The following is a 23,611-nucleotide window of genomic DNA, read 5'->3' on the forward strand; positions in this document are numbered from 1 at the left end:
GAAGATGTTGAAGCGCCGTCTCTGAGGCCTGTCCTGCATTTGGCCTCGTGCAGCGTGCTTTGAGATCTTCAGGAAGGGAGTACTACAGGTGTGCTAGGTATTATTATTATTTTTTAAAAAAATTAGGAGACAACCTGAGAATTACAGATCTATGAGCTCTCTTTCAGTTGCAGCCAAACTGATTGCAAAGCTAATTAAAGACAGACTAGTACAATGTTCGGATAAGTGTAACATGACAGGGTCAATCCAATGTGGCTTCTGGAAATGAAAATTGTGCCTTATTGAGCTGCAAGTTTTTTCCTTTTTTTTTAAAGTTTAATAAAGTAAGAGATAAAGGTGATCCCCAGCAGACATAATGTACTTTGATTTTCATAAAGCCTTTCATAAGGCCTTTTACACAAAATTATGAAAGGAAATAAATAGCCAGGAGAGAAGGGGCAAGGACTTGTCATGGATTAAAAACCAGTTGAGTGATAGGAAGCAAAGGCTAGTTGCTCTGCGTGGAGAGAAATTAATCGTGGGAGTCACTACACGCAGTGGAGGCGTTTAATCTGCCCTGTGTTATGTGGCCAGCACATTGGTACTGCAGCGATGACTCCAACCTGTTTGGACCAGTGAAAAATGTATCAGGGTTGTGAAAAGCTGTAGCTATGAGTGGGTCCGCTCCCTCACTTGCTGCATCAGCCATGCAGAGGCAGCGAGACCTGCGCCGCAGGTTGGCCTGGCTGCTCTAGGGCTTCTCCCTGGGAGCTGTTATCCCTTCCCAAGCCTCCCCGAGTGCCCCTCACCTCCATGGGAGCTTTCCCTGTCTTTGCTACCAAATGCAGACAGGTTTCTGCCTCCGTGAGTCAGCAGAAGTTAAAGGCACTGCGAGGACAGGGCAGTGGGATGACAGATGAGCTATAGCATGGATGAGTGTATGGAAATGCAGGCTGCAAAAATAGTCTCCACTTCAGCTGTACATTGATGAGCTTTGAGCTCCCAGACTCCTTGGAGGGAAGAGATTGGGAGTCATGGTGAGTAACTCGATAAAAGCTTCTTCAGTGAGTAGCATCAATTCCAAAAGCGTAGAGGATGCTTGGTTGCCTTTAAGGGACAGGAAAACAATAGAGAATATGTTATAAAAAAATGACATTATCTTGAACACTGGCTACGCCCTCATTTAAGACAGCGTGTAGAATTACCAGAGGGCTGTGAAGCATGATTAGTAATCTTGTGAGATTTACCTACAAGGAAGCAGTCAGTTGGACTGAACAGGTTGTTTTTACTGTAGCGAGTGCACGAAAATGTACAAGCGCCATTTCCCCTCTGTAGTTCTCCCTTCTTCTTTCTTGCCAACGTGCCCTCTACTGTCCCTAGGTGTGCATTGCCTCTGCTTCCTCCTGGCCTGCTCCAAAGAGATTGCAAACGCTTAGCATCCATAGCCTCCCCAAAGAGACAAGCCAAAGAATTACAATTGAGTTATTTACGCTAATGAAGGTGCAGTGAAAACTGATCAGTCCCTCCTTTTTCTGTCCTCCTGTAATTCTAGAACAAGAGGTCACTTGGAGATGCTAATGGTAGCTTAATTTAGTTCACATGAAAGGAGACACTTTTTCACACAGCAGGTAGTCAGTCTGTGAAATCCACACTGCCTCCAGAGGTCAGAGAGTCAAATGCTGCAGCGAGATTTGTAAAGTTTCTGGGTAATTTTTTGAACAACAATAACTATTATCACTGAGGATACAGTAGCATCCAGGGGACTCCAGTCAATAGGGGCCCATTGTGCATAGCACAGTGCCAGCACAAAGCAGGAGCCAGCACTGGCCCCAGCTGCTTAAATCTCAGTGGACAAAAAAAGCTGTTGTTGCTTTGGTTAGATGCTGATAGCACCAGGTGAAAGAGCCACACCCAGGCTCATGCCATCTGTATTGCACTTTCAGCATTTAATTCAGATTTTCCTTCTCCCACACTGATTCTGTAACCCCAACTTCAAGACAGCATTTCCTTTCCCTTGGTGTCAGACTTAGCCTCGTACCCTCTGTTCCCCAAATGCCAAAGAGTATTTGGGCAGGTAGCTGTGAGAGCATAATGTGAGGACTCTGCTTCGAAGCCAGAAATCGGAGGCATTCACTCTGGCTTTAAAGGTGGGAGGGAGGGGACAGAAAAACTATAGGTGCTGTTATCCTGAAAGAGTTTTCCAGTGATCCGTAGTGTCTGGGTGAAGCTTGGGTGAACTGGCTTGGAGTTACAGCATCACCTGCACTTCTGACCCTTTTCCTGGTTCTCCTGGACATCATGTCTCCAGTCTGGTGGCTTCTCCACTCCCATGATCAAATCTTGGTATACCTCTGCTCTTCCCACATATTGCCTATGGCATTGTAAGCTACTCAGCAAGTCTGACTGGATGTGGGTATTGGTGGATTTTCCCTTTAGGCACCAGTGGTCTGTGGATTGTGATGGCATAGAACTGCTATAAATATAGGGGTGTTTAATTTTATCAGCAGGAAGAAAGAATAATAGAACAGGGAAAAAGATTTTCAAAGCCATCCCTGTCTCTATACCCATGTTTGTCTGACCTAGAGTCCTGGAAAGGCTTTTAGCCCTGGAGGTTTTGGACTTGATCTGTTCTTTTTTTCTTCCTGTTCATAAATCCCATTTGAGTCCTGTTGTCCCTTCATTCACGTTTTGACAGCTGGGGCTGTCTAGCCTCAGTGGAGAGAGCTTTGCAGGGGATTGAGCCAACAGTGCCTGTGCCTCTTGCATTGTCTTTTGAGTATTCACTGCAAAATGGCTATCGGGAATAGACTTTAGAGTGCATTTCCTGCTAGGTAACTGCTGAGTCAACTCAGTAGGTGTACAGTAAAGGTGATCATAATCCACTTGAGGGATGGTCTTCAGAATCTCTCAGAGGCATCTCCCATTCCAGCAGCGTTGCAGCTGCTCTCCAACTGTCGCACCTTATTTTCCCCTTCTCGATGTTTGTTGCTGCCTTGATAGTATGCTGTGTTTAAGTATGCCAACCTGAGGGTTTTTTTCTCTCTCTTCTTGTTTCCTGTGTTCCCCTAACAAACAGCTTGCAACAGAACAAACGAGCAAGGCAGGAGTGCTCCAGGCAAAAAGGGTGTTTTGTGTTTGATTTGAATACATACATATTCTTCTTGGTTAAAACTTGTGATATTCATCAAACACATACAGAAAGGCTGTGAATAAGACCTTTCTCTTTCTTCCTATCTCTCTCTCTCTCTCTCTCTCTCTCTCTCTCTCTCACACACACACACACACACACACAGACACACACACACACACAGCCTGTATCATATGAGAACCTTCTAATTTTCACTCTCACTGTCTGATTCTTTGCAAAACACAGTCTCTCTCATATCCTCGCACGCATGTTCACTTAGTCTCATCCTCATTCTTGCTCTGTCATGTACACAGAACCATCTCCTCATCTCAACATACCCCAGCTCCTGCACGCTGTTGCAGACAATATACGTACACATGCACAGGCACCTACACACCCGCAAAGACTTTATTACCAAGAGCAAAACTGCTCTCAAGTATACTAGGACTGGATAGAACTACAGTACTGATGTGGGCGAGGGGGAGACAAGGGAGGGCTGGAAACTTGTATAGTCTCTCCCCCTTCAGAGACTTGAAACACTAATAAGACAGAGAGGAGAATGTGGCCCCGAGTCCTCATCCCCTCTGTCATGCACGTATTATAAGCACAGCATCATTCAGTCATGTCTTCTCACATGCCAACTCTTGCAGCTCTCCCTTAAACTTTCTCAGTCACCCTTCTTCATGCAATCCTTCCCTCTTGTTTATGCCTGTCTGTCAGGTTCTGATCATATCACTGTCACCACTGCTATGATATCAGCATTTCCTGACAGGTGTATATGGTTCTGTCACTCCCAGGAAAGCTTTTTAGTATCCAGTCTGCCTCCAGATCTGAGCCAAGGTAGCAGTGCTGGAAAGCACAGTTAAATGGTCAAAGCTTGACAATCTCTCATATTTCTGAAGCACAAGATTAAGGTCCCAGAAGGGCCGACTGCATGTTTTCAGGATGTCCTGCTTTCAGATGAAGCCTTAGAAACTTCATTTTGTCTTCATGAGGACTAAGAGTCTCTGCAGTTCTTCAAGAAAAGAAAGAACACTCTGGCTTTTTCTCTTGTGCCTGTCCAAAGCGCTTTTCCCCTCTTCTTTCGAGGAAGACTCTGTATTTGGCCTCCAGGGGTGGGCTGCTGTACCAAGGGTGCTAATTTTAAAAAATTAAATTTCTTGCCCACCTCCAAGCCTCCTGTGCGGCCTGAGGCACCAGCTACTTTCATTTCCTAGCTGCATCATGGGAATGGCAGTATGGCCTCTCCTGACAACGAGAACATATTGGCTGCTATGATGGGGACCATGTAGATGCCTCAAAACAAACAGATTTGGGCCCTTTGTCCACAAAATAGTTGCATGCATCCATATAGGCTGTGAGAGGCTTTGAGACTGCAGAATTCTGTAGAAATTTCAGATCCTCCAATTACTATAACGGTGGCTGGTAACTTTCCAGCAAAGAGATGCTTGAGCACAGTGTTGCCGTGGCTCATGCTGGGCTCAGCCGTGCTTGTGTTTGAGCTGGCATAAGGCAAGCTAGGAAGTGAAGAGATTATTCATAGGGAATGCAAGAAAGAGGAAAGGTGTTTAAACAGTTCCAGCTTTGAATGTCTAATTTGGGAGCTATCCTTCTGTAGTTCACCAAATCAATACCCAAATCCAATGGCAAACTTTTCAGAAGCATAACTCATTAAGCTTTAGTACACCATAAGATAAGGACCTTGCTTGCGTAAGGCCATCAAGCACTGATATTGACTCTCCAGGACATTTTTAAGGCTATTTATATCACAATAAAGCCATTTTATTAGCATCATCAATCAAGAGAGACTGCATTTTGGCCTGGAAATGATTCTGCTTGAGTTTCTAGAAAGGAGAAGGGTGAGTAATTATGGGATGCATTATCTTCAATCTCATTTGAAATTTCCTAATTGAAACCACATATGAGTGCAGTTTATTGCTTATAAAATAGATGGCAGGGGCATTGCTAATGTAGCTATGGCAAGTATAAGCTTCCAGTTAACAGAGAGGTAGAGACTGGTTTTTCAGTGCTGAGCTGAGCTTGGGGTACTCCACATTTGTGGTTCATCCTTGTTGGCAGCATTGAGTGTTTTGAAAGGGCCCGTCCGCTCAAAAAAAAAAAAAAAAAAAAAAAGAACGAGAGGGGCTAGGCTGTCAGGGAGGCGGGTTGCTAATGTGGGGCCAGGGTCTGTAACCAGCTGACTGAGAGCTGGTCACTGAGCCTTGGTCAAGAGGTGTTGTAAAGCTTCCCAGCTCCGGGCTTGCATTTGGCTAGAGTCACTGCTAAACAAGGGTACATGTTTGCAGCTTCCTCTAGGTTCTGGCTAGCCCCCTTACAGCTTTTCTGCTGTCAGCTCAGCACATGGGATTAAGCTTGCAGGAGCAGCAGTTACTCAGGGAAGGAGACAGTAGCTTAACATTGCCTGTGGGGGCCTCTGAGATTGAGTAATGGCAGGGCTTGAAAGCTGTTACAGATATTTGATAATTAATTGGCTGGGAAATCAGTTTATTTTAACGACTCCAGTTAAATAAAGAAGCGAGATAAAAGGACTCTGAGTTCCTGCAGTGCTAAACTACTTTCAGGGACAGAGAAAGCCCATTACATGTCGGCTTTTATGCCAACAGGGGCTTTTAGTTCTTGAGAAGTCTCTTCTGAAAGGTGGTTGAAATTTTTATCTTCCCTGAATGCCAGCAGTTTGAGTTTAAAACAAGAAAGGATGAAGAGTGGTTTATTACCAAGAATCCATCAGGTGGAGGGGGACAGGGGAGTGGAGCTGCCACTGCAACCTCATGCTTCACCTCTGGCCAGATACTTACTGCAAAACGATTCCAATTGTGGTTTATCACCATTTTATATGGCTCTAGTGGGAGCAATGCATGTAGTTCGGTTAACCTCACTTGTCTTTCCGCGTACTAGCTGATCAGACACACACACACACACACACACAAGGTCGCATCGTAGAGAGAAGTCCTGTAATAGTCTAGCATGAACAAATAATTTAGCTGGCCTTTCTCCGTACCTGTGAATGAAAATGGCCAGGACTTAACCTCTTTTCACAGCTTGAGAATTGCAGCAACCCTGTCAACAGTTTTGAAGACAGAAAGGAACAGTAATTGTAAAGTCAGACACGCGCTGGCAAACTACAACTTCCCTGAGACTCAGCAGTATCTCGCTGTGGGGTCTCAGGTTCCCTTGAGTTAGAGCTCTCTTATTTTCATGCTCATTTGATGAGGTATGATTGTTGTTGTTCTGTGGATATATTTGTCCTCAAGAAAAGAACAACGTGCACTGTGGTCCTGGCCAAGAAAAGAGAGAAGGTTTGACAGGGGGGTGAGGACAAAAGTCAGAGAGTCATGTACTTTGTTTTGAGCTTTAGATGTGTCTATGAGCAGATATTTTGTGTGTGACTGTTCCAAGCCTGTAGGATCATGGATATTCCTCAGGAACGGAACTGAAAGAGAAACCATAAAATCTACTCTTTGCTGCGGATTGTGCTTTAGATGCTCCCTTTTATCTACAACCAGTATAAACTAGCTCTTAGGGTTGTACACCAAACTGTGGAAGCATGAACAATGTTCCCAATGCAGTCATATTTGCCAGAGTCTGCAAAGAGCCTGCAGCACCATCTGTTTTAGCGAGCAGGTAAGGGATTAAACTGCAGAAGTCATGAGATCCGTGCGATAGATGGGGGCAGACCAGACAATCACAGCACAGCTTCCTTTTTTCACAACCTAAGAATAACTTTAATATCCTCTTATTTAGGATTTAATGTCAAAATTAGCTACCATTTCATTCCTGTCGCACAAATCCCCAACTGCTATCACTCACCCAGTGCTGGTGCTTACCCTGCTGCAAATTCAAATTCAGAGCTGGCAAACCCTAAACATTGTGATAATTAAAAAAAAGAGAGAGAAGCCCTTTAGTCTAGTAGAACTGCAGTAAGACCTCCATTCTGCTGCCCTGGAGTGCTACAATATGAGCAGGTTCACAGGAGAACATTGGTCTAGATTGTCTCCCCAAGGATGGGAGGTCTTGTATAAATGTCATGCACTGTACAGACCCTGCAGATATGTAGGCACCCATCAGGTGGGCATGATGTCATCTCCCCTGCATGGCTGATGGGAGCCTACCTCTAGCCAAGTGTAAACTCAGCGCAGGCTACAAATCCTCATCTTTAAAACATTCCCTGGATCTGAAACCTCCTGCCAGCTGGAGCTGCTTTTAACTGAGCAGACTGAAGTGCTGTATTTAATGAATTCATTTAGAGTCTGATGCAAGGAAGCAGAGCTGATACTCATCTAGTGTAAATCTAGACATGCCCATTTACTTTAGCGGGGCCCTGTTGACCCTTGATTTATGCCAGCTGAAGCTGAGGTTTGGCATCGCTTCATACGATACTGGACTTCTGGAAATTATTTAAAACAAGTGACCCTCGAGAAGAACAAAATTAGAAAGCCAGCCTTGGACAGCCATGACCCACATCAGAAAATAAACTAGCAGTTGGACAGTTGTACAGGAAAGAACTCTGTGGGGAAGTGATTTATCGGTACTGTGGATGAACTGTGCTGGGGGGAGAGGTTTAGTTTCACAGCAGGCTCTTGGGACAACAGGCAGGAATGTCAGACAGTGGATCCAGATAGGATAACCCTAGATAAACACTTACAGGAGCATTAAGCAACATTGTCTTAGCTAAGAAATAAAAAGATTTTACATCCAATGTTCTAGCCAATTTACACAGCTTGTTTTGCCAATACTAGAAAACTGCAGGTCAAAAGGTACAGAAACAGTCAGAGCAGTCTCTGTGGTGGTGTCTGCCCTTCCTTTGGTAGCTGGGCTGGAGTTCAGGCTCCAATGCACAGAGCCAGTGATCCTAGCCAGTTGCCTTCAAACTGTGGGCAGGAAGAGCTTGTGTTTCAGCCAGTCTTTTCTGCTCTGTTTGCATGTCCCAGCATGTCCTGTTGCAGATCCCAACTGGAGAGAAGGAAGAAGATGATGTCTCACAGCAGTGGTTAAGATAGGCATGCCCGGAGGTGGTCTCTGGGTTTAAGAGGCTGTTTTGATTATTTCTGGAGATACACATAGGACAGTTTATTGAGATGGTAGAAGGACAGGACATGGTATATACCTGAACTGATAGGTAGGTCCTGCTGTCAAAAGCAGCCAGCCAACATCTTCCAGCTCCAACATCTCCTTATGTGTAAAACAGGCAGAGTAATACTTCTCCTTTGTAAAGCACAAGTGCATCAGTTCCACAGAGCACCATGCCTAGACCCTGTGACGAAAACACTACTTGATGTTCAGTATGTGCTGAGTTGCCTTGTGATACCAGATCCTGCAAGAATCTCAGAGTAAATATAGCTTACGATATTATTATTAGCAGGATGGCAAGGACATCAGCTGCGGGGATCATTTCTGCCCCCCTTTCTAAGGAGTCATATCTTCCTCCCATTCTATTCCTGAACTTGAGATTTTAAGCCAGCTCCTGGCTTTCATGTCAACAGAAGAAACTCCGTCAAGTATAGCCTGACATTTCTTTTTTTCCACTCTTCCCCTTCTCCTCTGCTATTTATTTATGTATAAACATGTCCTCCTCTGCAAGGTGTATTGTGCATGTGGGGATAAAGGTAAGCTCAGATCAAAGCTCCTGGGAGTTCTCACTTCCAGCAGTTTCTCTTTTTTACCTTCCCTGCAAGTCTTTTTCAGATGCTTCCTTTCAAAAGGCCTGATGGTGGACAAAAGTGATGCGTTAGTGAGAGGCAGAATTCAGCAAAGCTGCAAGAAAAGGAAAGAAAAGAAAAGTAGAGTTGAGCATTGCCTGTGTTTTACAGCTTTGCTGTGGTTTCCATGTAAAGGAGTTCTTCAACATGCAAGAGAAATAGAGCATGCAAATTGAAATTTGCAGCATTTTTTTCCATGGCAACAAAACACCTTTCCTAGGAATTATGGGACAGCTTTTCAAAAAAGTGTCATTTTAGATAGCAAGATTGGTTGGTAGATAGGTAAAAGGAGCTCACTGCACTAAATGATGTTTTGAAAATTTGGGACCTGGTAGGCCTAAAAGCTGTATGACAAGGTACTGAGAAATATTTAGGGGTATGCAGAGTGAAAACAGCTGAAAGACGTTGCTTTGTCTATAAGTAACTTGAGAGAGGAGTTGTGTGTTCTTGACATATTGCTGAACTCTGTCAGGTAGATGGTAAAAGTAATCAGAGGAGATCATCGTAGTTTGTCTCCCTGCTGTTCTCCACACAGCTTATACGTCTTCTAGTTCTTTGGCCAGCTTTGTTTTAAACATCTGAAACAATAGAGGCTTCTTAAATTTCCTGGGGGAACTCTTTGCGAGACTAGCACTTGTAGATGGCAAAAAGTTCCTCCTCAAGTTTGAACAGACTTCTCTTCTTTTTTCTGACCCATTACTCCCCCTTTAGACCTCTACACGTCATGCTAAATAGTTCTTCTCTTCTCTTGGTGCTTTTAGCTTTCAAAGAGGTATAGCTTGTCAACATGTCCCTTTTAAGTCCTCTCTCAGTCAAGTTATACATGTTTAATGTTTTTAAGCTTCCCTTAGATGCTGATCCCTTTCCAGCCCTTGATGGATTTTGTTGTTGCTTGGCTCTGAATTCCCTCCAATTTCCCCATATCATTTTGGTAACAAGGTGCCTGGGATTGACTGCACTAGTCCAGGTGTACACAGTATTCAGTAGCAGTCAGTTTGGGGTGGAATTAAACAGAGAAGCAGCAGAATCTCTCAAAGTGAATCTGCTTCATGGTCTCCTTTCTGAAAGCATAGTTTCATGATGGTATTTCAGGACTGGCTTTAGATATGGAAATGAGAGCATGTGTCTTGCTCAGAAGCTGTTCTTTGCTTTCAAGTGGGAGAGAGATGGAAAAGGGGAAGAGGGGTTAAGCTCCTCAAAGGCTTTGTCTACATTAGACTTTTTTCTTCATATTTCCCACTGTTGCTTGCATGGGTTTAGCTCAATCCATGGTGGTATTGATGACAGCTCTGGCACAGGCAGGGAACCTAACGTGTTTCACTACACATCATCTCTGCAATTTCTACAAGCCCTGACTCCACCAGCAGTGCTGCAACAGCAGGAGCTGGAGAGGAAAAAGGTCAGGTGTAAAATAATAGCTAGAGCTTTAGCATATCAAGGACGTGTCTCTAGTTAAAATGCAGCAGCTGGGAATGAGCAGTCAGGGTGGGCCTACTTTCTCATTCACAGTGAACTGTTACCCTTCATATTCAGCTGGTGGTGGCTTGAGGGCAATATTTGGAAGGGAGGATGGTAACTTATCTGAGTCACCTCTGATGGTCTCATAGCCTCAGAAAAGAAGGGTAAGTTACATCTTATTTTCCTAAATACTGCTCCCATTTTCACTCTGATCTATCTCTCAAAGGAATTTGAAGTGTGATTTCTCCTTGGCATAGCTCCTCCCCCCCTCCCCAGGATGATGGCTGATGCTTCAGATGTGAGGTCTCCTTTTCCCTTTTGGAGAAGGAGAGGTAAAAGGTGAAGTGGAAGTTATGTCCACAAAATAGAAAGTGCATTCCTGAGTATCAGGTAGTGTACTCCTCCGGTATTGAGAGGGATGACTTCACATAATACAAAACACAGGAGACACCTGCCAGTTTCCCAGGACACAAATCTGATATGCTTTCATGGACTTGTACCCATTGAGGGTTAACCTATAAAATTCTCAGGCACAAAGTACCACCAAGATGAGGATGTTAATGAGTTTTAAAAAAAGAAAAAAGGGGGGTGGGTGAGAAATGCCTGGGGATAATAAAAGGTAGAGTACAAACTTGCAAGGTGGAATGCAAGCTGTCATTCAGCGAGGAGGCCAACTTATACTTGCTTGCAGCCAGATTAATAGTTTTTTTATAGCTAGGAAGCATCATGAAATTATTTAGATGGTGATTTCTGTTGTCCTTCTAGGAGTTGTTCCCCCTTTCTTTGAAACATTTGTCACCAGTCATAGCAGGATGAACACTGGTCCACGTGGCCCAGTGCTTAGATCCTGTGATACTGATCTACTGCTGCTACTATTCTTGTTTCCTTCCCTAAATATTCAGGTGTGGATATCTGGACACTTAGTTCCTCCTGTCTCCATAGAGGGGTGCTGCCATTGTAGATGCATTCATTGCTGCCAATACACTGGTCAATTCCCCCACAGACATTGAAACTGGTGGCCAGCATCCGTCCCTGACAAGCCTTTGATTGTCTACTTGGCTTTACTTTCCCACATTTCTGTCCCTGTCACAAACCTTCCCAGAGGTGGTACATGGCTTCAGGCCACCTGGCATTCAGCTCTTCCTGACCCAGCAAAGGTCGCTGTCAGTGTTGTGGGCAAGCCTCTTCTTTGCAACAGCACCAGGCCTGTCCATGGGAGCACAGGCTTACTCAGTCACGTGGTGGTGTGGCAGAGCACATATGGCACCCTGTCTTTTGGAAGTGGGCCATGGGACCATGACATCAGTCTCAGGGATTGTTTTGCAGGCTCGCACGTGCCTCTGTGCACGTGACTGTGAGAGGAAGAGTTGGTGAACCTCCTTCTCACCTGTTCTCTGCATAAACTAAATGAGGCAGTGCCCCAAAGCTCCAGTTTTAATTACGTCCATCTGAAGTTTGTAGTCCCTTTCCCTTAGCAAACCACTGGAGTCCACAAGCTGGAAAGTGCTATTTGCATTGCTAGATTTCTCTTTAGACTCACTGCCATGGGTTAATTTGCAGATCTTCTCCTTGGTTTTGTGACAACGTCTGGTGATACCTTCTGGATTTTTACCCTGTGACTGGGGACAAGGAAGGGAAACCAGACCACACAAAATGCTTTGAAGCTCCCTCTAGCATCACTTGCCTATTTTTTCATGTTTTTGTACTGTCCCTCTTTTGCTCTGGCTCTCTCCTGACCTGCCCTCTCTGTTTCTTTCTCTTTCTCCCCCTCTTTCAGAGCTGCCCTTTGCATTACTAATCTGTGGCATTATCTCATTCCCCAGTAGCCATGCTGGCTGCCTTGATGTTTCTCTCCAGCTTTTGCCCCTCCCCCCTGCTCCTGTGATGTAGCATTGCCTTTCTCCATCTGCCCAATTGTCTCTCTGCTTTTTATCTGGGTGCTGGAACTCCAGGTGCTGTCATTCTCCGCGGCAGCACAGAACGTTTCAGACTGCCTCTGTGGCTGGATAATTACCAGATACAGAGTCACGTGACCTTTCCAGCCAAACCCTCCCTCCACTCTTGTCAGAGGAGACCATGTCTCTGAAACCCCTTTTGCTTTTTTTGTTTTTTGTTTTTGTTTTTTTTTTTTTAATCTGAAGGAAAAGTTTGAAAGTAGCTTTTCTGGAATTACCTAGTGGTGACCAGTTAAAGTTATCTAGAAGGCAATGGGAGTTTTAACAGAAGAGCTAGGTGGCCTCCGGCACTGAAGTTTGTGAAGGAAAATAAATAGAGTGATAATCTGCATGGTACCTTATTAGTGCTCTCATTATCATTCTTGGAGTATCCCCCTACCAGAAAAAATCATGATGCTATGGGGACTCTTCAGTAACTGCTTGGTCTCAGGTCCAAGAATTCAGCATAAAAGCCAATATCTAGGTCATACAAGAAACTAATTACTTTTGCCTTTCAGTGAACCTCAGTTTCTAAGTGACAGCAGGTGATTTTTAAATGTCAGCCTGTGTCTTTAGTGATGGCAAAAGCCCAGGGTCCTTAGGGTAGGTGCAATGCAACCAAAAGACAAATAATCTGGCAATGTTCCCCATTGTCATCCTGCATCATCTCTGCTATTCCCTGTGCTTCCCCTTCTGACAGTGCAGTGGCACCCATGATGCAGGTAGTGTAGTGAGGCATCTGGTCTTGGTTGGACATTTCACTAAGGCAGTGTGATCTGTAGACGTTTTGCTAAGGCAGTGTGATCAGTAGCTGATTAGCATCGCCTAATCATTCTGGATCAAGATCAGAGCCAGTTTTCTGGCTGGGCTGAAAAGGGACGTTGAGGAGTCCTCAGCTAACCCAAAAGGGAAGCAGGAGCTCATGGTCTGTTTCCTCAGCAACCTCATCCTCCCGTCTGATCCTGGTGCAAGACCAAGGCACAAGCTGTCAGTGCTTTTGGCAGCTCTGCAAGCAATAGGCAGACAGCTGTTCTCCCTGGTCACAGTCCCTCCGTACACATGCGTAGAGTGAATTTCTTCTGATGGGGAATATGTAACTAGAGATGGTCACTCCAGATACAGCACCACAGTGTGTGCAAGGATTTCCTGACTATGATGTAAATAAACTGAGGGGTTTTTTTCCTAGATCTGATGGGATCCAGGCAAACCAGTGCTGTGGTGATAGGCCTCAGTCTGAGGTCTTTTTTGTACTTTGAAGTTTTAAACATACTGATATTAATAAGGTACCTCCCCTTGAATGGATGTTGGCTGATGTTTACTCAGGTGTACTTATCTCTGGAAGATGAGAAGAGCAATAAATCATGCCAGTGCAGTCTTCTTATTCTGGTATAGTTACATCCCCCCCTCCCGGGGGAGTACCAGCTTAACAATTACTGTAATTTGGGGTGTGATTTATGGCTTTTTTTCTGTACAAGCAAAACTCTGTAGTTACAGAGTCATTTTCACATAAAGAAAACCCTGTGAGACCACCTCTGTGTCGGCTGGTAAGAGCAGCTAGCTGTTGTCTTCGGCTGGTGTGGTTTTGGTGGATTCCCTTGTGTTTCATTTTCCATGTTCATCACATGGACTGAGACATGAAGATGCTCACAGCACATGAGCAGTGCTGCACTGATAGCCCTATTCGCTGGTTGCTGTCCTTTTCTTTTTCATTAAAAAGGGTTGATGGTAGAGAGGGTGAGGTGGAAACACTTTTGTACAAGACACTGGGGCATCTACAAAGCTGGGTACGAACTCTGGTCATGAAAGAGGAATTTGAACTGGAGCAGGTGCTGAGAAGGACTACTGGGATGTTTAGGGCAATGGAGAGTCTATCATACAAGAAGAAACCAGAAGAATTTGGCTTGTTGAGCCCAGCAAAATGAATGCTGAGAGGGGAATATGCTTGCTCTCTGTGAACATGCTGGAAGATAAGCACCAGGGAGGGAGAAGAGCTACTTAAGCTAAAGGATGGTGTTGGCGTGAGAGGGAGTGGATCTAAACCAGCCATGGATAAATCTAGACTTGGAATTAGAAAGAACTTTCTAATCATCAGAGCAGAAGGACTTTGAACAGCCTGCTGTATGAAGCATGGTGAGGGCACCCCCACTGCTCCCCCAAATGTGCTAAGTTTAAGTAGGAATGAGGTCTGTTTCTGAAAAAGATGATAAGATACAGCTGCTCAAGATTGTGAGGATGGGGCTCAGCACCCCGAGAGGCCCCTTATAGCCCTGCATGTGTATTTAGTGCCATTTTACTGAGCAGAATGAACAGAACCACAGAAATCCTGTCAACCCTTCACCACCCCTTACAAGGGAGTGGCCCCTGGTGGTAACATCAGTGATGACACGCCAAAGGAGCCACAGAAAGGTGTGACAAACACAACCGCAACCTCATGTGGCCAAAACAAAGTGTAGCTGAACAGATGCTGCAGTTTCCTGGTCCTGCCAGTTTTACAGTGCAGGACTGGCTTTAAGCAATAATTTTCTAAATCCCTCTGAGGGGCTGTGTTACCACGCTGGCAGTGGAGGTTCAGGAGCTATTTATGCCACGTTTCAGGAATCTATCCTCCTTCATCAAAATGCTCATTCTCTATCAGTGACCCTACTGTGGGCTCAGAGAGGGTTGCAGTGCATCAGAAAATGGAGCGACAGCTGGACCAGGCTGGGGGAGGAGAAGAGCAGTGGCAGTGGGGAGAGGAAGGAGAAGCTGGAGCAATACCTTGCAACCATGTGTGTTTAAATTGTGTCAGCTTCAACATGTAAAATCAGGTGCTTGGTGTTTGGCTGAATGGAGGTTGTGGACATCTGGCTGACACGGTCTCCAGTCATCATCCACTTAGGGGGGCATTGTCTTCACACAAATGAAGATATGTTCAGCCGTAGCCATCTTGTTCTATAGGGCATTTCCTGCTGAGGAGATCCTGGGTCTGGAGTAGTGGGAGCTACCCAGAACCAGCAGCTCCTATATTATTCCCACTTTCTCCTCTGATTGGGAACAGTGTACCAGAGAAACAGAGCTGTCAGCTGCAGTGGCAGCACTGCATTATGCTTGAAATTCTGGGATGGTCTGGCACTGCCTGGAAGGACTTAGAGCTAGTGTGCCCATGGTCTGTCCTTATGTAGCCCTCTCTGCCCATGTCCATGCTGGTGGCATAATGGAAAGGTTGGAATGAAAGCAGAGGCCATTTGCTCTCACTGCCCTCCCAGCTAACCACTGCTGCGTTCGAGTTCTTGCTTACCAAGCAGAGAAGGGCTGAAGAGCATGAGAAGACAAGACAAACCACACTGGTGTGATTTGCTCTTGAGCTTTCCTTACAAGCCTGCAAGCAGTCTTGTGTTTAACAACCGCATTAGCTTTCCGGGATCATACTTTGCAAAACAACAGAGAATTTGTCTTGCACGTTCAGAGCTGGCAACCAGAAGCTCATGTAGCTGTGTGTCAAACAAGCTGTGTTTGATCCCTTTCTCTCTTCCCTCTTTCCATTTTGCTGCTGGGGTAGAGGGCAGTGGGGGAAGTTGTTAGCTGAATCCTGTGAATGTGTGTGAAGTGACAAGATTACAGCAGGCTCATCACAGAGTTGAAGGAAAGGCAGGAGATTTCATCCATGGCAGGTTGTGACATCCTCTGACTAAAGGGGGTTGTGCTCCTCTGCAAGTGCAGTAGGTTGGGTTGCAAGTGCTTAATTGCATGTTCATCAGGCTGCTGAGTTTTGAACTCTTACACAAAGAATGTCTTATAGAAGAGGCGATCAAAGGGTTAACAGGAAAAGATGATTAAAGGGGAGTGTGGGAATTATGACACCGAGCTATCTCCACAATGTACTTTGGAGAAAGAGGCTGGAAAATGCAGTCCAAGCCCACACTATTTATTTATTTTTTCCACAGATGAGGTAAGAGATGTGGTTTGTTGGTAAAGCAGCATGCTGTATTTCATTTAAACCTAGCAGCTCAAGTCTTCTCACAAGCAGGGCTGTAGCTGAGAACGGTGGGATTGAATCCACTGTAAAAGAATTTATTTATTTAGAATTGCAACAATAATAATAATAAAAAAAAACAATTATCCTGGGTTCAAGGCAACCCAATACATCATTGATAATGTTGTAAAATCCCTGCAGTGTTGAAGTAATCATTTAAACAGCAACTTCACCAGGTCCTGCAGGGATTCCTTCCTGCCTCTTTATCACTGTGGGCTCTAAATATCATCCACCCCTTAGAAACATTGTATTGAGCTTATGCTGAAGAGACCCCCTGCCCTGAAGGCAATAAAAAAACCCACTCCATCTTCATAGCCCAAGGTCTTAACTGTTCAAGTGCTTTTTCGAAGACGGACGGGAAGCATGCTGGTGTACCCCAGGGCTGCCTCCCCTCCTCCACCTTGCCTCAGCACAGATCTCCTTCCAGGAAAGGGCAGGAGAGGCTTTGGTGGCAGTTCCCACCTGGCGGGCGATGAATGGTACCCTGGTAGCCTGTGGTAGCTTTCCAGCCAAACGCTGCTTCTCGCCTGCGTGCCTGCTGGAGGGAAGGGAGGGTGAGAAGCTTGGGGGCGAGAGCTGCTGAAGAGACACAAACAACATAAACTCCTGCAAGTGCTACAACACCACGTTGGGAAAATAATGCACTGCACATCACTGTCTCGGCAGGAGGAGAAGCAGCAAACACCAGTGCTGAGGCTAGGAGTCAAGCATGTAGGCGGGGGAAGGGAGTAATGCAGAGCAGGCAGCAGAACCACCAGGCTTGGGATTCACCGGAAGGGGAAACTGCTGGGGGTTGCCCCCCTAAGACCGGGATGCTCCTGTCAGCCTCTCCTGTTGTGGGTGCAAAAGCCTCGCTCTCCTTTCCTTGGCTCGCTTTCTCTGTTGTCAGTAGAAATTGGTGAGGCGGGGAGAAAGGAGAAGTTGTGTAGATAGATAGACCTGTGATGAAATCAGGATTTTATATGGGCAGAAGCGTTCCAGCGTTGGTTGTAGCAACTTTGCTAAATTCTTGCTGGACATGCTGGTGCTGGGCTTTGCTCCAGGCGCAGCAGAGTGATGATATGCCTCAGTCTAGGGCACGGCGCCATTGTAACGTGACTTCAGCATCCAGTGACTCAAGTGTTGGAGTGGGCTGTTGTAACACAATGACTATTTGTCCCGAGGCACAGACCTCAACACAGAAAGATCTTTCGCTGTTGAGCATTAATTACTTTCCTAACAGTGCTGCAATATGGAACTGGTCCTGGCTGTGCAAATAAATATCTGCAGTCAGTAACAAAGGAGCAGACTCTCCTCTGGAGAAAGCGAGCTGGGTAGGATTTTCTTTGCCTGATGCATTTAGCTTTTTCTGTAGCACTCCTCATTCTCATTAGAGGTGATGGTTCTTGCCAAAGATCCCAAAGCACTCTCATGTTGCAAAAGCATCATTCCTTCCCCTTTCTCCTGTGAAATGGCTCAGGATCATTTTCTGCAGTTTGCATGTGGGGAAACTGAGGCAGAGAGAAATGTGTGAGGTTTTCCTAGGTTTCTTTCTCCAGTTCTAGTTTCCAATTGACATCTCCTGGCTAGTTGTTACATGACTGTTAACCACTGTGTAAGAACTGGAAACACATCCATAGCAGCTTAAAAATGATGCAGTAACTAAGTATCTTAAAGCTGCCAAACTTCACTATGTTTGTTCATGAGAGGGCAAAGGAGGCTAAAGGGGCATGGCAGCATGAATTTTTTTTTTTCCTTATGTGTCTTTGGTTTAAATTGGTGCTAACACCAGCAGGGAACCAAAGTCATTGTTCTGGAGTCTCTGCAGTGATTCACATGATCATCCACAGTATGACCATCACCACTTGTTGGTCCTCTCATTAGCTGTATCAACAGATGCAAAGAAATTAGACCGAAAACCATAAGGAAAAGCCAAATGAATGGATCACAAATAGTTTATTAGCATTCACTAACACTGGTGATAACACTTTCAATAAGCCTAATGAAAAGCATTTGACTATCTCTGTGAACTTGATTATTGATTATTAGTGAATGATAAGAATAATTTGATATCTTGGAGATACCATGGTGCTATTGCATTGCAGTTAAAATGTCAGTTAACATGCCATTTAATATTCTATTAGTATTGAATTAGCACTTATTACGGCTGTGAAAATCATCACCATAAATCCTTATTAAAGTGTGATCCATAAGGTTGGATGGCATTGCTGGCAGAGTAAGAGGGTGCGGGTGTATAGATGGACATACTGAGATACATCATCCACTTTGATGTATGTTCAGAGCGCGTCAGGGCTTGGAATTTCCACATTTGTACATTGATTTTCTCTGACAGTTTTAGAGGAACAGGTATGCTGTACAGAGCAGCTCAAATCCATTTCACTTGCTCTTCCAATTTCCCTTCTCTCCCTCTCCTCTTTCCCTCTCACTTTATTTCGATAGTATCTGCTAACTTATTTCAGGGGCACTTGCAAGGTTGTCTGCTTGTAGTTATTGACCAGTGTCCTGGGGATGACCTCCAGGAGTAATCAGCATAAGACAGGCTACGGCGCACTTTTTATCTTCCATGGGATGGCATTTCTTGAGGTAATACTTTTCCTTCTCCTCTCAGCTGAAGAGGAAGGCCACTAGTTAATGACAGGCAGAAGCCCAGCTAGATTCCCCATTTGTTGCAAATGGGTGGTAGTGTTAATTTTCCTGTGCCACAGTTTGGTCAAGACCCTGTGGGGAAATGGCTTTAGGGAAATTACAGTGATGGATGTTTTATCCATGGTAATCTGGGCTGGCAGGTAAAGTCAGAAGTTGCTGGATGTAGGCAGAGAGGTGCAGTTCTGTTTGTGGAGGGAGCAAGGGTCCCCAGGTGAGCATCTCCTTGGGAGCGGAAGCCCGAGTCTTGCTCCAGTGAGACTGCTAAGCTGTTAACGGCGCGAGGGAAGTTGCAAGGGCATCACTGTGCAATGTCACAGGGCATGGCACAGAAATTGCCTGTCTAGCTCCAAGCGGGGGGGCATAACTGCCGGCTGTGGGGCAGAGGCACAGACTGCTGCGCTGTGTCATGTAGCAACGCTAACGTAGGTCCGGAGAGGATCATGGCTGTGTTGGTGCAATGCGGTGGAGCTATGATACTCAGCTAGCCTATGCCCAGCAGCACTGATAGGTATGCCAGAGGATTTTCAGAAGTGACTAAGAAACTTCAGCTCCCACTGACTTCAGCTTCAGCTGTTAATCTGCTTAGCTGCTCACCACCATCCTCCTCAAGATTTTCATAAATCCAAAATGTGTGGAGAGGGGTTTTAAGTACCTTTGAAAAAGATCAAACCCTTTGATTCTCTGTGTTGTGATGAGTCTACATAGAAACGTATGTGAGAAGCCTGGTGATCCCAAGGCAGAGGGCACTGGGGACAGTCTGGGTGTCCCTAGACAGCCAGTGCACTCCCAGCTCTTGGGTGCAGTGCCCTCCTGGGGTCGCTGCTTTCTGGTGATTGCTGTCCCGAACTGGCACCACCATATGCTCCAGCAGCTGAAGCCATGGAGCTGCTTTCTAAACATAAATGGTTGCTCACTTATTCCCCTCCCCCTTTCTTTTTCTGAAGAACAGCTTTTTGAAAACAAAAAATAAATCACAGCTGTAAACTCACCTTAGGGCAAATGCCTATCTGGCTGAAAAAATGAGTTCTGACTTGAGGAGCGAACCCATGCTAGCCTTGCTTGGCTGGCAGGCAGTTGTGCTGGCTGGGGTCTTTGGGGCTGCTCTCTAAAGCAAATGTTTGTTAAATCGGAGAGACCTGCTTCTAGCTTGGCCAGCAGCATGGTGTGCCTTCCATCTACTCTCACACAGCTTGGCTTCCCTCCTGCCCACAAGTAACCCCAGAACAGCTCTGACAGCTTCCATGGGCATGTTTGCTAGGGAGGAGGTGAGAGGTGCAGGCCCTGCTCGTCGGGTCATGGCGCATGGGATGGCAGCTGCAGCGCAGCGTGAATGAACTGCATTCAACCAGAGGAACTTGGAAAATGTCTGACCTGTGCTAAGAGGCTGTATGAAAGCCTACTGTCAAATATTTGCCTTATCTTGAAGCTGTAATCTTTATCCCCTCTCTTTTATCTCACAAATACGACACGTGCGTGAATAGTGCTGGGGGGAGGTGGGTTATTTGGATTCCTGGAGGCAGTGGGCAGAGCTCTGAGAGGTGAATGAGCGACAGCTCTGGAAACTGAACTTCTTTGTTTATCTGCAGAACAAACACAGCATAGGCTGCTGCAGGGCAAACCCTATCAGCCTGTCTAAGCTTAGCCCCGGTAGGTACAGCTGCCAGGGTGAGAGAGGAGTTGTGTACCCATGTCTTGTTCAGCCCTGGACCTCTTGAATGAGACACAGCAGAGAATGAGCAGAAAGTGCCTCTGCATTTGTTTCTTTCCATTTCTTCTGTGCAAACCATGTTCTGGAAATGGAAAGTAGTACAGAGCAGGTGCCTCCACCAAAAATGCATTTGTCTTTGCAGCACCTTCTTCCCTTTCTGTCAAAGAGCAAAATCTTTGTCACGTGGTGGCAGTAGTGTTAGTCTGTCCTCTCCCTTGCAGCTATTAGCAATGGCTGGTGATTGGGGCTATGCAAGGTGTTGGTCCTGCTGCCACTCCTCTGCCTGCCACTCTGAGCTGCCGTTCATCTTCTCCCATCTCACCTGTGATGTTCACAGCATGCTGCATGTGTCACAGGGATGGCGGTGACATCCCTGCAGCCTTTTGCTTTCAGCATGAAATCTGCGCTTGCCTGCACAAGCAATCAGGTGTGCATCAGCAAGTGTGTGTGTGCTCTGGGAGAGTTAGTTCTGGATGGGGACCCAGAGTGGCTTTCCACAAAGCCGTTTTTTGTCAAGGTGGCAGAGGGGATGGATACACCTTAGCTCCCTTTGTGCCACTGAAAATGAGCGATGGGGCAGCTGCGCCCTGAGCTGACAAAGCTGGAGCCCTGAACTTTTACCCTCCAGGCTGGCAGGTGGCTAGGAATATAACCCTCTTGTGTACTGAAGTTATGAAGGTGAGGGGAAGGCATGGGAAAAACTCGATCTGATCTTTTCCATTGACAGAGCTAGAAGGGATTTGGTGACCAGGACGCAAACGCTTGTGGCCTTCCCAGTATCATTTTTGGTGTAGGTGTAGGCCACAGATAAAAGAATGAGAGAATAGGAGTCAGGATGTCCGCCCCAAATTCCAAATGTTCATGAAATCCTTTAAAGGATCATTGCAAAATATGTGGCCATGGGCCAGTGATGGTGAAGAGATGCTGTGACTCACTGGCAAGGCAGGAATGTGCTGTGGAGTTCTTGAGCAAAGAGTAAAAGGGAAGGGACAAAACGGAGATGATGGCCATGTTTGCTAATCTCCCACTTGCTTTTCTCCCCCTCTGCAGGTGTTATGTAGAAGACAGAAGCTCCAAGGTAGCCTGGTTAAACCGTTCTGGCATAATTTTTGCTGGAGAGGACAAGTGGTCCCTGGACCCTCGAGTAGAGCTGGAGAAAAGAAACCCACTGGAATACAGCCTGCGGATCCAGAAAGTGGATGTCTATGATGAGGGGTCCTATACATGCTCAGTGCAGACACTGCATCACCCCAAGACTTCCCAGGTTTACTTGATCGTGCAAGGTAAGGAGCATACCTGGGAAGAGAGCAAAGAGTGAAAGAAGCAGTGGGTGGAGTGATTTGTACCTTTCCAGAAGAAGGCTAGAGGAGAGAGTAGAGAAACCACTCTCCTACCAGTCAGTAGCCTGTGGACCTTGCAGTAATAACGAAGGGTGAGCAACCATTTACAGCAGAAGCTAACAGGCGTGTGCCCTTCCACTGTGACATGGCATAGCATTAAGCTGCTGTCAGTCTGTCCTTTCCAAGGCAGTCATGAAGCAGGGTATGCCGGTGATGCCAAGGCATGTTCTAGTACAATGCAGACCTGGTCCTGGCTCTGGTTATGCTGGCACTGAGGGAAAAGCATTTGTTTATAATGGTACTTTTCAGAACATCTTGCTTGCCTAATCTCTTCCCAGACAGCTCTCTGGTTTCTTTGCCTCCTCCTTTCTCAGGTCTCCTTCTTTTTTTCTTGTATCAACAAGATACTGTGCTGTGCTTTTTGGCCTTCCTTTGTCAAATCTTTACAAGGCTGGAAAATTATTTTTCCTGAATGTTTTTCTGTGCTAAGTCATTGGTTTGCAGGGTACACTGTCACCAGGCCTGTGTGAAACCTGGTACCTAAGGTAGCTGCCACATACCTTATGTTGCCTTCTCTTTTTTTAGCTATTCTCCTCCTGTGCATGTTATAAGGAAGTGGAAACCTGGCAGTTTGAACTAGCATTGTCCAATCTGTCTGCCTGCGTTCATGGTTTAATAGAGAGCAAACACATTAGCAGAGTTCACCAATTACTGTTAAGGGCATTATAAGGTTTGCTCGTTTCATCCTGTCCAGACCAGAATACCAAACAAGAGAGTTTACTTTTTTTTAATCATCACAAAATTCTGTCTATCTGCCTATTTACCTATAATATTTATGGAGCAGATTAAATAATAGATATATATGTACAAATGTGCTTGATGTATATTACAGGTCTGTTCAGCTTCTGTGTTATCACTCAGAGAGAAGTTTATTTCTCCTGATTTTTCTAGTAACCCAAAATTCTAAGGATTTTATTTCCCACAGCAAATGTTTGAATGCATTAATGCACTCTTCCTCTTGCTGGTATTACTTGCCAAGCTCAGAGCTAACTAGCACACTGAGTGTTTATCTGCAAGGTAAGGTCTAGATCTATGTTCAGAGGTGATGCTTTACATGAGAGTGTAGGGAGACATAGGGCTTCCAGTCTGTCTTTGCACTGAAAATCCTCCTCCAGCCATGGGAAGAGCAGTGCACTCCAGCATACAGAGCAGGTCTCCAGGCTTGTTTGAGCGTTTGCTGGAATGCACCTGACGTGAAATGCACTCACAGAGCCCGGGAGCTGTACCCTGCCTCACTGCTCGCTAGAGCTGCGCATAGCTAACCAGCTGTAGGTGGTTTATTGCTGGTGAAATCCAACAGCGCACAATTTCTATTTACCTGTCGAGGAAAATATAGCTGCAAATGAGTTTTAGAGCCATGCAATGTATTATTAATTTTATTTGTGCTCATTAGATATGGGCCTAAGCAGCAAAACTGAGTTCTCTGTCTTAGCTTTCACCTAAATGTGTGGGTGTCCAGCTCTGAACTACGGTCAACTCTCTGAGGATGAGAACATTCAGGTTTTGGCAAATCTGAACTCAGGCTGCCAGTTGACAATGCGTCTTTGGATAATCTTTGCTTAATACCTGCCACAGTTCTACTGCAAGACCCACACAATATTGTGCCTACTTTTAAAGCCCCAGTTCCCAG

The 23,611-nt window shown here is 45.5% G+C and overlaps 1 protein-coding gene across 5 annotated transcripts in view; it reads left to right on the forward strand.

Moving 5' to 3' along the window:
* The window catches only part of LSAMP (limbic system associated membrane protein), a 1,021,997-nt gene that overhangs the window by 825,337 nt on the left and 173,049 nt on the right, over positions 1 to 23,611 (forward strand). For all 5 annotated transcript variants that reach the window (XM_064520180.1, XM_064520196.1, XM_064520188.1 and 2 more), the window contains one exon: positions 21,632 to 21,864. In XM_064520180.1, the coding sequence (XP_064376250.1) occupies positions 21,632 to 21,864 (233 nt within the window). The remainder of the gene's footprint in view (positions 1 to 21,631; positions 21,865 to 23,611) is intronic.

Source organism: Dromaius novaehollandiae, chromosome 1, assembly GCF_036370855.1.
Source record: "Dromaius novaehollandiae isolate bDroNov1 chromosome 1, bDroNov1.hap1, whole genome shotgun sequence".
NCBI classification, from domain to species: domain Eukaryota; kingdom Metazoa; phylum Chordata; class Aves; order Casuariiformes; family Dromaiidae; genus Dromaius; species Dromaius novaehollandiae.